General features: G+C 40.3%; 2 protein-coding genes across 5 annotated transcripts in view; both read left to right on the forward strand.

Moving 5' to 3' along the window:
* Positions 1-8,921, forward strand: part of nbs (nibrin) — a 42,903-nt gene extending 33,982 nt beyond the window's left edge. Inside the window, exons 12-14 of the mRNA XM_045740723.2 lie at positions 1,329-1,601; positions 4,089-4,322; positions 6,964-8,921. Of these exons, the coding sequence (XP_045596679.2) occupies positions 1,329-1,601; positions 4,089-4,322; positions 6,964-7,194 (738 nt within the window). The 3' untranslated portion in view covers positions 7,195-8,921. The remainder of the gene's footprint in view (positions 1-1,328; positions 1,602-4,088; positions 4,323-6,963) is intronic.
* A 2,072-nt stretch (positions 8,922-10,993) lies between these two features.
* LOC123757229 (uncharacterized) overlaps positions 10,994-13,823 on the forward strand; it is a 58,260-nt gene continuing 55,430 nt past the window's right edge. Inside the window, exon 1 of one of the 4 annotated variants that reach the window (XM_045740719.2) lies at positions 10,994-11,125. The gene's annotated coding sequence lies outside the window, so the exon portion shown is untranslated. Of the gene's footprint in view, positions 11,360-11,433; positions 11,453-13,823 lie in introns of those variants that run through there. The other 3 variants (XM_045740721.2, XM_069323753.1, XM_045740720.2) reach the window with 3 other exon arrangements.

Genomic DNA, 13,823 nt, shown 5'->3' on the forward strand with positions numbered 1-13,823 from the left:
GGTGGCCCCTTTAATTCAGGATTGTTTTTCTAAGGCTCTTTTTTTGTTGGCATTGGCATCTGAGGGTCAAGTCAGGGAGCTTCATGCTCACCTACGGTGCAGGGGTTTCTGGTCTTTTGGTCTTGGTGGTTGGTTTGTTTGCAGCTGTCTCCTTTTCTGGTGAAGAATGTGACTGCTGCTTTCCAGAGGGGTTTTTGGGTTACTGGTGCTTGGTTGGTTCGGCTGGGAGTGCATCACGTACAGTATTATGTTTGGTTGTGGCTCTTCGCCGTTACATGCGTGCCACGGCCTTGGTAGCTGGGGACACGCTTTGGGTGGACCTGGTTTCCCTTCTTCCCTGTTTCAGTGCATGGGGTCTCCCAGGTCGTTTGCAGGGTTATTCGGTCCAGCCAGCCTGCAGTCTATCCCTGTGCCCACGACGTTCGTAAGTTCGCAGCTTTGGCCGCTGTGTTTGGTAACATGGGCTGACATTCTGGTTACATTTTTGGTAACTGGGCACGGGGCTTTTGGCGATCGAACAGGGTCCTGGTCGCACAGTACCTTGTTAATGTTCCTGTCCCTACTCGGGCATTTGTAGCCTTGGGTCGCAGGTTGCAGCCAGTTGTCTCGACTTCGATTTGAGGAGCAAGTGGCGACCGCCTCCCGGGTAAGTCCCTCTTTTTCTTATCTTTGGTTAGGTAGCTCCGGGAAGCCAGAGGGACTCCGCAGAAAACCAGCATTGAATGTAATGAAACGCCATTTTCTGGGTGAGTCCCGGAGGCTCCCCCAGCAACCCTCTCTCCCTCACGTCTGCAATTTTCATATTTTTTACATTTAGCCTCTGAACTGGGGTTAGATAGCTGGCACGGGGGGGTGGTGGTCTGGGGCTCCTTCATTCCCTCCCGGGTTGGGAGGAGCTGTGCAGACAGTAGCACAGCGGCAATGATGATGATATGCTTGTTTTCAGTTTGGGGAGTTCTGCTTGCTAGTTTGGTTTCGGTCACAATTTTTAACCAGGTGTAGCTTGTTTGAGACGCCTACCTTTCTGGGTGCCTAACCCGGTAGATTGCAGACAAAGAATGCTTCCAACCACATTGGGGTTTCTATAGGCTATTGCTCCTCGTGCCTTTCTGAGAGGGGCCAGTTTCTGGCTCGTGGTCCCCAGTAGGCTAGAACTACATCGAAGTGACTGATGCCACAGTCTAATACATACATGTCAGCTTGGTAAGCTCCGGGAAGTCTCCAGGACTTCCAAAAAATGGCGTTTCATTACATTCAACGCTGGTTTGTCTTTAGATGTATTGCTAAACACCTTGTGAAAAAGACAACAGTAGTTTTGTTAATTTCAGAGCCCTGCAGCAGCATCTGTTACAGGTATAAGTAAGAGTACTAGAGAACCTGTTCCAGATGCAGAACTCTTTGCCTTACCAGCATCCTCTCGGTCAGAGCGCAGGAGACGGCAACTTGAAAAGATGGCCGAAGATACACAAGTGCCTCCTGTTAGCAGTCGGATAGAGTCAGAGAAGGCAACCACATCCTTAGTTAACAATCCTTCTGAGGCCAATGTACAGCAGGGTCAACAAAATGTGATTATAACAAATACTAGCAATTTTATATCAAAGGTAAGTACTTTACTCAGGTTTTATGTTTCAGTGTTAAGCATGTATAAATATAATTTACATATATGTATACTCCTGCAGCAAAATATAATTAACCTATAATTTTGGATTGGCAAATTTTATTGGATCATTCACATAGAATTGCTGTGTGAATTACAATTGTTATCTTGATACAGTTACAATGTATAGTAAGAATTTACTTAGAGTAATGCTGTCTAATAATAACAAAATCCTACATTTTCAAATGTTTTTAAAATATTAGATTTACTTGAATAAACTGAACACTGAGAATGTTCCTGTAGTACAGTGGTAGCACTCTCGCACCACACCTCCCAAGCATTTTCAGCCTCACTCAAGCCATTGACACGGAAGGTTGACAGGTCACCAATCCTAACTGTTTACTCCTGTTCATCCCTTCAGCAATTAGAGACTTGGTTTTAAACCAATTGTAAGGGGGAGAGTTTTAAGCCTGTTAACAAGAGTTAGAAGTTGTCCCCTCCTGTACCCTACCTTGTTAAAAAAAAAAAGTATCCCCTTTTTCTCCTATAATTCTCCTTTGCTTCCCTCTTCCTTCACTCCCTCTCCTATCTCTTCTTCCTCTTCTTCCCCGTCTTACCCTTCCTCATCCTGTCAATTACTTTTCTCTCCCTGTGTTTGTATTCCCAAGTTTGGTATTATCATTATAATTGTTCCTTTTGTATACTGTATATATATACAGTACAGTATATATTTATTTATTTATTTATTTTGTACAGAGATCTATACACTTTTTTAAATTATCAAATAAAAATCTATTTATATTAGAGATAATAAACAATAATGGTCAAGTTAATCATCCAAGAGGTTTTCCCACACCAGTAGCATAGGGTCTCATAAAGGGTCTTGTAATACAGTTGGCCTCGTTCTCAATTCACCATCTGTTATCCCGGGTTTGATTCCTGGGCGGGACGGAAATGGTTAGGCACGTTTCCTTTCACCTAATGTATTGTTCACCCAGGAGTTAGGCAACTACTGTGGAGTTGTATCCTGGGGAGGGGTTGGTATTTTTTACCTTGGAGGGACCTCGATTCAGGCCATAAAGCTTACATATATACACAGGCTTCATGTCCCTTTACAAAATTAATTTTCTAAACAAAGGAATGGAAAACATAGTATCATAGTGGGGGGGGGGGTATCAAGGTCACCAGCCACACACCCCGGGCACGCTGTGCTCTGTATCAACACCACTCCAACTTCCTCATGAAAATTTACACTGGATTTATGCAATCATATTTTATTGCAAATAAAAGATATACATAGTAGAAATAGCAGCAGTAACTCACTAATTAAATTTAAGATAGTGTAGTTGGTTAATTATTGAACATTTTTAAAGTCAGTGGTAGAGTTAATGGTGTAAGGAATTTTTGTGATGTTTGCTTACCCCTGGTAATGTATAAAGTCACACACCCACATCTTTGCAATGTTTATCAAAAAATAAATATTCTTTATAGTTGAGGAAATAGGGTACATATGTACAATATATGGATGTGGTCATAAAGGAGGTGATTGTATGTGTGTATGTTAAGTGGATATGATTGTAGTAATTGAAGTAACTTCGACTAACTGAAGTAGCTGTAATTTTTATGTAGTAATTGAAGATATTTATATAGATTAGTTTAAGAGCCTTATTCACAGTGTTTTAGTGTGAATGGATAAGTGGTAGAAGTTGTTGATAAGTTTAAATACTTTAGATGTGTAATGTATGAAAAGGAATTTGTGTAAGTGTAGTTGAGACTTTAGTGAGTTGGATGAGGAGTGGCTGGTACAGGTAAGATGAGGTAATTATCAGGAGAAAGTGTTAAGTCAGTATGACAATGTAGCACTTGGAAGGGATACGAGGACAAGGATCTTAGATGGGACGGAGGGAAGGATGCAGCACTTGGAAGGGAAATGAGTACAAGGATCTGGGATAGGATGGAGGGAAAGAACAGCACCCAACCACTTGGACCATCGGAAATCGAACACCAACCTACAATAAGTGAGGCCATCGCTGTACCAAGCAGTCCAAGTGGTTGGGCACCAAGTGGCTGATACAGCGGAGGAAGCAAAGGTAGATGTGACCAGAGTGCTGCATGACGTAGCTGGGTAGTTTCTACCCTCATGCACCTGTGTCAAACTGGTGTTGTATAAGCTCGACACATAAACAATAAAGCAGTATTAACACAGACATTAACACGCCGAGAAACATGTATGGTGTCAGAAGAATAGATTAAGTATGGAATAAAATATTCATAAAGAGAGATAAAAATCTGTATATTGTAAGACAGAGCAATGCTTGTAGTGCCTGTATGATGAATGATTGTGATGATATACTTTAAATTTTAAAAGTGTAATAAGTAGAATACCTCAGTCATGGAAACAAACTGTTTTGCAAACTGTTATTATTATTTTATTACATCAAGACAGTGATCCATGACAGTTGTTTTCTTCATTTGACATTTGACATTGCAGAAAGATTGTTCCATTAAACGAAGTCCAAGTGATTTAGAAACAGCCGCTAAAACTGGCATGCCTCCTCCACTGACGATGAAACCTGGAGATGTTGCTGAGCTCAGTGGGATGTTGGAGAAATCCTTAATGGTCTTAGAAGTGGTTTCTCTTGTGAGACGAAATAACCGACCAGTTCCTACACCCTCATACAATCAGAGCTCTGATAGCCTTAAAAATTACAAGAGATTTAGAAAGGTAATTTTTAAACCGTATGTTATCTGTTTTCAGTACCTAATTTATTTTATGGATTAAGTTAGTTATGTTTACATGAACTTTCATTCCACCATGTATCCACAATATGTACAAACTGGTTAAAATTAATGTTACTTTAGTTCAGAGTTTTGTACAGTATTTAAATTTCTCAGTATTCATTTATTTAATGAAGTGCTTATGCTATACTGTGTGTTACATATTAATTTCTGGTTGTGGGTTAATTTATTGATTTTGCCTTTCCCAAACTAAGGCTCCTCAGTTGTTCCTTTGGTTTATATAGATTCACAGAGACATGCTCTGCCTGCCAGGCTTTAAGGATTTGTGTACCTACAATAACCAATAACATTGCAAAGTGTCAGGTCATGTAGTTTGGGCAAAAAAATGAGACAGTTGTGAATCAAATTTGCCCAACTCACTATCAGAAAAAAGAATAGCCATTACAGTACTTAAACCCACTCAAAACTATAACTGAAATTTAGCATAAATTTTTACTCGGCTAGCAATACAATAGGCAATTTTCTGCTACCCTAATCACCAGATGGCTGTCTCTACACCAAAATGGGTCAGAGGAGCCAGCAACTAAACTTAGTTATCTAGCTGGAAATGTTTTCTGTCACTGGTGCGACTCCTCATGAGTTGCTTCACTTCCCGGGTGGCACCTAGGGACTTGTCTCAAGCTTCAATGTTTTGGATATAATATGGTCTCTGTTCTTTCTATTGGCTACTATCTCTGTCTCTTCGGGTGCTTTGTAGTTGCCAGCTACCCAGCTTCCTACTTTGCTTGCAGTGTCTAAGCTGCAGTTCTAGGGTCTTCATATCTCCCTAAGGTTGATTTCAGAGGTGTGGACCTAATTCTTGGGTTTTTTTGCTGGCTCTTCACTTCTTTGCCTACGGAAGCTTGTCTTACCTTCACCTGGCGAGTCAGTGCACTTTGGGAAGTCTATTTGACTTGGGCTATTGTTTCAAGTTAGAATGTAGTTGCAGGACAGGTTTCCAAGAACAGTCCTTTTACCCTGAAAGGCAGTGTTTAGCCAGAGACTTTCTAGTTCCCTTTTGAACCTTCTTAGGGTTTGGGGGCCAGGCTGTTTGGAACCTTCATTCAGGTTGAGTTGAAGCATTACCCTCCGTTCCAGTTTAGGTTTGATGTCATCTCTTTTTCCTTCCTGGGTTTGGTTTTTGTCTTACATATGGAAGAACTTTAACTTAACATGTTATGTCAGTACCACCTTTCTCCTGTCCAGACCATACAATATCTGTTGTTCCGGGTCATGAATGCAGATCTCATATTTAAACTGGGCCTTTTTGTCTTCGGTTTGGTTCCTCTGTTTCTTCTTGGATGCAATACCTGATCCTTCCACTTCCTGGCTAGCTGGCAAATCTTTGTTTTTGGATGGAAATTGCATTCTATCTGCCAGTCTTATGTCGGTGGGGGAAAGTTTTACCGATATTAGGAGATCCCTGCAAAACAGTGTCGTTGATCCTTGTCAGGCCTTTCATTGTGGACCCCAGTGATAGGGTAGTGGATGGATGTCTGAAGGACTTGTGAAGGGCATGGAATGGCATTGCTTGGGATAAGTGCATTGTTACTTAGTCTAGTTTGGGCATGGTTCCCACAGCCTCCTGTTGTTTCCTGGTTCATGAGTAGCTGTCTACTACTCTTATACCCACATTTGCAGAACTGTTGGACAGGTGTATGATTTTTGCTGCCCATCCTTGCAGGTTGCGACTAAAGGAAGACCTCCCATGCTCTAGTTAATCCTCGATTTTTGAGTAGAGTAAATGTTCATATCTTGTGTTCTTTCCGGATGCCCACCGTGTCAGTTGTTCGCCAGGTAGTTTTTGTTGACTTACTGTCCCAGACCTCGCTGACAACTTTCGGCATTGTGTTTCACGTTTTTCTTGTGTAGCTTCTAATCTCACTTCTAATTTTGAAAAGTCTTTCCTTGTTCAGTTTGTCTCAGTATCTTGTGTTGTGGCCATGTCTCATCTAGATCGTCTTTCTTACAGTTATTGTAGGTTCACTTCTTTAAAATGGATTTTGTGGGCTGCCTAGTAAGAGTACATAATACTGTATTTTATTTTCAGCTATGTGAGACATAATGTCGATTGACTCAAATTTTTGTTGTACTTACAATGCTCGCTAATGTAAATCATATGTACCCACCCCCCATCTCTTGAGTTTGCTAGACATCCAGATTAGCAGGAATTCTTACTGGGAAGGTCCAAAAATGAGCACATTCACAATATTTTTGTACCACAACCAACATAATTCATATTTCCACATACTGTATTGTATGTGGAAATATTCATATTTCCACATACAATAAAGTATATGGAAATATGAATTATGTTAGTTGTGGTACAAAAAGTTGTGGTACATCATTGTGATAAATTGATGTGGTACATCAACTTTCATGGTTAGGGTAGATTGACATGGTCAGTTTTGACTGCCAGCTGCTGAGGGTTCTTCTGGTGAGCATAGGTCTTCCAATGTTGTTCCGTAACCCTGGCTGATCTCTCAGTAACCCGGATTTTGTCTGGATTACCCAAAGGTCCACGTTAATGGGTCCAGATTAGCGAGCTCTTACAGTACATAATTTTATGCCTTTACATTTTTTTTCAGAATATAAGTGAAATGACATCATTGCCAAGAATCATAGGAGGCAGGGATCTGGTTGCACATGACGTTGCAGAGAACCCACTACGTAATGCATGGTTTGAAGAGAATCCAGATGTAACGCGAATGCTTGATGAAAGAACTATGCAGAAAAATGCTGGACCTGATAGTAATGGTGATAATGAACTGTTTGACTTGCCAATAAATTCCAGGAACCGGTCAAGGATACGTAGATAAACACACAAATTAATGTTGTGTACATATACAGTAGTATAGGACTACAAACTCGAAGAGACCACTAATAGAGACAATTGCAAAAGCTCCCGAGTTGTGCTGTTATCAAAGCATGGACTTGTGTGTTAGACTCGGGCCCCACATGCTGAAATGTAAGGAGTTTGGTCACGGAAGGGTTGAGGAGTATTTACTCACTTGATATATATAAGTAATAAGTTGGTCTATTGTATTTGGTGATTGACTTCTATACCAAATACATGAGTCTGTCAAATGTTACAATCTTTATACAGATATGCAAGTCAAGAGACCATTTAAATCCTGTATATACATACATTATCATTAACCCATTTTCCATTTTCCTGTGGTGTGGATACATTGACTTGGAGATAGTGAATATGTACTATGGCAAGAGTAGCCTACATGTATAAAAAAAAATATAATTTCACTTGTTCATTCATTTTATCATTACATTACGTAGCAGCACCCTCATAACTACACAAGAATTGTCCTGTACAGTACATACAGATGCATTCACTCTTTTTTTTTTTTACAAACTGCTTCCACCCAGCCATGTCCTTTACCATATCTTGTGCATTATTTGTGCTCTTTACTTCCTTCTATTCTTCCTTGTCTGCAAACCTTCTTTCAGGTTTTTCTCTCCTCCTCCTGCACTTGAATGCACTCTCCAGCAGTCAACTATCAACAATTGTTTCAACATACTCAGACCCTCTCAGTATGCTTTCCTCAATCTTACTGTTATTGATTTTTGCATTCTACATCTTTAGATATAATTTTTATTCTGTACTCTTAACATGCTTCTCAGATTATCGATGCATGCTATACTACTAATTTTGTATCTTCGTACCACACCATCTTCTTGCAACTGTACATAATGATTGGCACTACTACTCCTTCATGGAGCCTTCTAGCCACATCAAGTTTCAACTCATCTTATACTCAACCCATGAATCTGAAAAGTATTGACATTTCATTCTGTCTGGATCATGATCAAGTATATATAGAGGTAACCCAAATCTAGTTCCTAACCAGGCACTATGAGGTAAATTATCTGGAGCTAGGAGAAAAGGCTACTCTCCAGGAATCTGTGGTCTCTACTAGTCTGCTTCAGTGCCACAGTAAACACCTCACAACCTCCTTGCTTCCTATTCCTACAAGCTCTGCTTCTACTCCATTTCTTTTAGTGTGAATTGAGGTTAAAGATATTCTTATATTTCCTCATACTGTATATAGGCCTTCTTAAGAGTCAGCAACAAAGGCTTCCAGCTGGTCAGACACTTTAAGTCATATCGAGGACTCCTGTACCTGTTGTTTTCAGTTCCAACATAGATAGCTTTCTAATAGTTTCCTGTGTGTCTTATTCAATGTTTCTTAACATGTCTCCATGATCACTGAACTTAGTCCATATAATTTGATTAAGTATTGTGGCACCTCTGTTATCTTCAAAGCTGTTGGCTGGCATGATAATGTCTGTTATTAATTGAACATTTATTTTTATGTCTGTACCCCTCTTCCACCATGGTCATGATAGTGGAAACATGCCAGCAACTTTTCTCCAGAGAAGAATTATGATAATATAATAAAACTACAATTAACATTATTGTTTTCAACTTAATTAAAACAAACTATTGTTTTCCAAATCACATCATGATGGTATCACTTGAACAGGTGGTACATTATATATAGTGTGTAATTAAAATAGATTTACCTGTTAGTGAGTTTTTTTGGCTACCTAGAATGGCAAAAAAATGTGTAAGCTGGGCAACAGGTAAATAGTACAGTAATTATAAAACTTAATTGAAAGAATATAAATGTCTTAGTGCAGTATATTACATAAAATTTAAATTAGTTTTCAGAAATAATATGACTCAAATCTGTAGTTGGTATGAGCACACTTCACCACTCCCTATGCACAAGACCTGCCCTTGTAATAAGTTTCCCTTTTCCCCTCAAAAATGTTGCCAACTAAAAGATAAACCTGTTTAGCAGAGCACACACTATGCCCATACAAACCATTGACTTCACCTGCTGGAAGGCTTCCCATGTGATGGATGGTTTAATCTGTGGCCACCCCACTTCATGATGCCTGAAAGGTGCAAGTGAATAAGAATTAAGGAAACTACAGAATGCCTATTGGCATACACAAGGCAGTTCCTGTTTATAACCATCCAAACTGCTGGAAACGATCCACCAATCCTACGTCATATTATGTTATTCTGTAATTTGTTCCATGAATGAACAACCCTGTTTGCAAACCAGTATTTACCCACGACTTTCGAAATCTAAACTTAACCAATTTATGTCCATTGTTTCGAGTTCTATTTTGTATTGATGAAAAACTGCCCAAATTGCATCACATATGTTGTCTGGGATTGGTTCGTAATGGAGCTCGGTAAGCTTCAGGATGAACCAAGCCTTATAAGCAATTGTTGGTGATGTGGTATTGGTACTGTATGATACCAGGGGTTGAGCTCTGACAATGCAGGTTTAAACCCTGGTTAGGTCACCAGAAGCTCGTCTGAACAGGATAATATAACCAGCATATAGGAGGTTAGCCTCAGCACCGCTCCTGTGCCAGGTAAGTCCACTACGGGCTCACCATAGCCCGTGCTACTTGGAACTTGTTCCGAGTAGCTTAATCTATAACAACAACAACGGAGGTTAGTAAGCATAACATTTAAAAATGAAACAAAAAGGGGTTAAAGTCCATACACAATGCCTAAGTAAACTATTATCTGAGTATGCAGCTTCAGCATAGAAACCACACCTTTTGAAGCATAAAAAGAAACTTGAGAAAGTTCAGAGGTTTGTAACTAGATATAGCATAATTGGGAGATCTCAACTTTGAGAGCAGATTTAAAAAAAGTGCCTCAACCTTGAAGGAAAAAAGAAATGCGAGGATATGATAACTATGTATAAGATCTTGAGGAAAAATAGGTAAAGTGGATAAAGGAATCCTATTTAAATTAAAAAGCAGTAGGACAAGGGGACAATAGTGGAAGCTGGACACACAAGAGTAGAGATGTGAGAAAGTCTTCGCACTTTGTACGGGCGGTCGGCAAGTACAATTCACGAAAAACGTGGTTAAAGCCAATGGCCATCCTCAACTTTAAAAATAAGTACAGTATTTGAAAAATAAATGTATTACCGAACATTCTGAGAGATAAACATATACATTTCCTACTATGTGAGTCGAATCTAATATTATAATACAGTAATTATTATTATTAATATAATTAATGTAGCTGGTTTGGGTAGAGTATGAGAACGTCTTCCAATATCCGTGAGTAAATGATGTTACAAAACAAAGTATTTTATGCCACTTAATTGGTCTAATTTATAGATATTTATAAAAGTAAAGAATTGTGATGCATGTAAACAGAGAAGGCGTTTCAACATGGCTGACCGATGCCTTCATTCCAGTCAGTTTTAGCGACACTAAGCACACCTAATATTATACATTAGTGATCACTCTTACATTCTAATTTAGAACCATTAGTAGGATCTCCTGACGTCTGTCATTAACATGACTCAGCTATGTAACGCTACTTGTAAACAGCGAAGATCCTGACACATCCGCAGATATTACGCGCTGGCATCTTCCGCATTATATTTATAAACTAACAAATGCGCCATTTAGGTTGAAAATCAACCTATATAATTATACAATATGCACCGTATATTTTTGCAAGGGATATTACAAAATGAAACACCATGATACAAGTATTATCATTATGAATAGGAATGAATAAAAAGAAACTAGTTGTAAAGTGTGGGTGGCCAGCGAGGCCCCGGCGTGGCCGTGGGTGGGAGCAGGTCCCAGTCTCCCACGGTGGGTCTCCCAGTGACCGTGTCGCTCCTCTCCTCCCACTCACACAAACACACACACACATACACACAAAGCCTCCACCTCCCGGTAAGCCAAGCCAGGTGTTTGTTTACTCTGAGCCGCGAGTGTTCACACACACACACACTTGACCAAGCTCCCCCCAGCCTCCCTGGCCTTGGACCACCACTACTTGAAAGCTTTCCTTAAAGACTTTCCTAGTGATGGCTCGAGTCTTAACTTGTACTGTATGGCGAGGCAGCCCCCTGGCCACAAGCAGGAGCTTACAGACGACCGCTACACCACCTTAGAGAGCCTTAAGAAGCAAGTATATATTAAATTAGTGAGGTGGCGACGGTTCAAAACAGTTGAGGCATCGTCTGCACGCTTCAGAGAAAATGATCTCTGGTGACGAGGGTGACTATAACATATATAAATGGCTTTATTTACCTGTGTTTACCTGAGAGACACTAACACTAGTGGCCTCGACGAGGACGGCAAGCCGGCGGCTTGTCGAATGACCCGTCCCCCCCCATTTGCCTTGATGTCTACAAAGGTCTACCCTTAAAGGTCTTTCCATCTCGTCTACCCTTTATCTATAGTTATTTGACAGCTGTTAACTTGCTTGCAGTTACTATGGCGTTGCAGTCTACAGGGAAGTTTACTTATTGTCAATGTGGTAGACCAAGGCGAGTATTGTTTAGCGTCTTGACGCTAATTGTCTGGTGTCATATCCTGCGGCCAGTGACGTCACCGCCGCTGACGTCACTGGCCTTCAGCCCTACACTCTGACGTCATCAACTTCGACGTCAGAGCTTTCCTTAAATATTTCTGATTTAGCATTTAGATTTAAACTCCTTTTTGTAATAAACCTTTTATTTCCTTTAATATAGTTAAGTTATAATAGAAGAAACATTTCACTAGTGAATACAACTAGCTGTGAACATGTGTACATTACATTAATTCCGGCACATGACCTGGTAATTGAAATAAGTTTATTGAGGTACAGTATAAATACACACAAAGGGATGACGCACCTCAGGCTATTTTCACCCCGTTCAGTACAACGTGTTTATATATATATTTATATTATATTATATTATTGTCCTCTTCAGTGGTGTCTGACAACCTGGCGAAGGAGTACTTGAGTACTTAAAAAAAAAAATTAGGTAAGGTACATACATAAAAGAGATTTGACAAAGAGTGATGGATTAATAGTTAGGGCTAGTACACACAATGCCTAAAGCCACTATTACGCAAAGCGTTTCGGGCATAAAAAACTTAAATGACTAAAGCTTAATACTAATTGAGCATAAAGAGTAAAATGAAAACATGGAATGAAAACATAGCTGAAAAAGCAGCACAAATACAATTATGTCGACAAACAGCGCTCTTAAAAAAAACCAGACATTAGAGGGGTAAGGTAGGTTACAGGGAATTTATTAGGTATAGCTTCGTTTTTATCTTAAACTGGTTGAGAGAGGTACAGTCTTTAACATGGTTGGGAAGGTCATTCCACAATCTGGGTCCCTTGATTTGTAGAGCATTTCTAGTTTGATTAAGTCGTTCAACAGGCTACACAGCCACATCAGGAGAAAGACAACAGTGAAGGAACAGGTAATGAAACTGAGGATAGGGGCAGACAGATTCACTACAAACGACAAAGAAGTGTGCGAGGAACTCGATAGGAAATTCCAGGAAGTTTTCACATTGGAGCAAGGAGAAGTTCCAGAGATAAGGGAAGTAATAGTTAACCAGGCACCACTAGGGGAATTTGAGATTACCAGTGGGGATGTAAGGAAGCTTTTGCTAGAGTTAGATGTGACAAAGGCTATAGGCCTGGATGGAATATCACCATGGATACTAAAGGAAGGAGCAGAAGCACTGTGCCTGCCCCACTCCATGGTGTATATAACAAATCACTGGTAACAGGTGAACTGCCAAAAATTTGGAAGATGGCAAACGTAGTCCCGATATACAAGAAGGGGGATAGACAGGAGGCACTGAACTACAGGCCAGTGTCCCTAACTTACATACCATGCAAGTTAATAGAGAAAATTGTGCGAAAAAAGCTAGTGGAACATCTGGAGCGAAGAAACTTTGTGTCACAACACCAACATGGTTTCAGGGATGGCAAGTCATGCCTCACAGGACTAATTGAATTCTACGATCAGGCAACAAACATCAGACAAGAAAGAGAGGGGTGGGCAGACTGCATATTTTTAGATTGCCAGAAAGCCTTTGACACAGTTCCACACCAGAAACTAGTGCGAAAGCTGGAGATGCAGGCAGGAGTGAAAGGTAAGGTACTCCATTGGATAAGAGAGTACCTAAGTAACAGAAGACAGTGAGTCACTGTGAGGGGTGAGGTCTCAGATTGGCGAGACGTCACCAGTAGAGTCCCGCAGGGACTCCACTGGTGACGTCCAGGGGACTCCAGTCCTGTATGGACTGGACCCATACTGTATGGGTCCAAGGACTGGACCCATACAGGTGACGTCCAGTATGGGTCCAGTTCTTGGACCCATACTGTTTCTTATATATATGTAAATGATCTTCCAGATGGTATAAAATTATTCATCTCATTGTTTGCTGATGATGCAAAAATTATGAAGAGAATTAAGACGGAGGAAGATAGTATGAGGCTACCAGATGACCTAGACAGACTGAATGATTGGTTCAACAAATGGCTATTAAGGTTCAACCCGAGTAAATGTAAGGTAATGAAACTAGGCAGTGGAAACAGAATGCCAGACACAGGATACCGAATGGGGGAGGAAGTCCTTCT

The sequence above is a fragment of the Procambarus clarkii genome, chromosome 13 (assembly GCF_040958095.1).
Source record: "Procambarus clarkii isolate CNS0578487 chromosome 13, FALCON_Pclarkii_2.0, whole genome shotgun sequence".
NCBI lineage: Eukaryota > Metazoa > Arthropoda > Malacostraca > Decapoda > Cambaridae > Procambarus > Procambarus clarkii.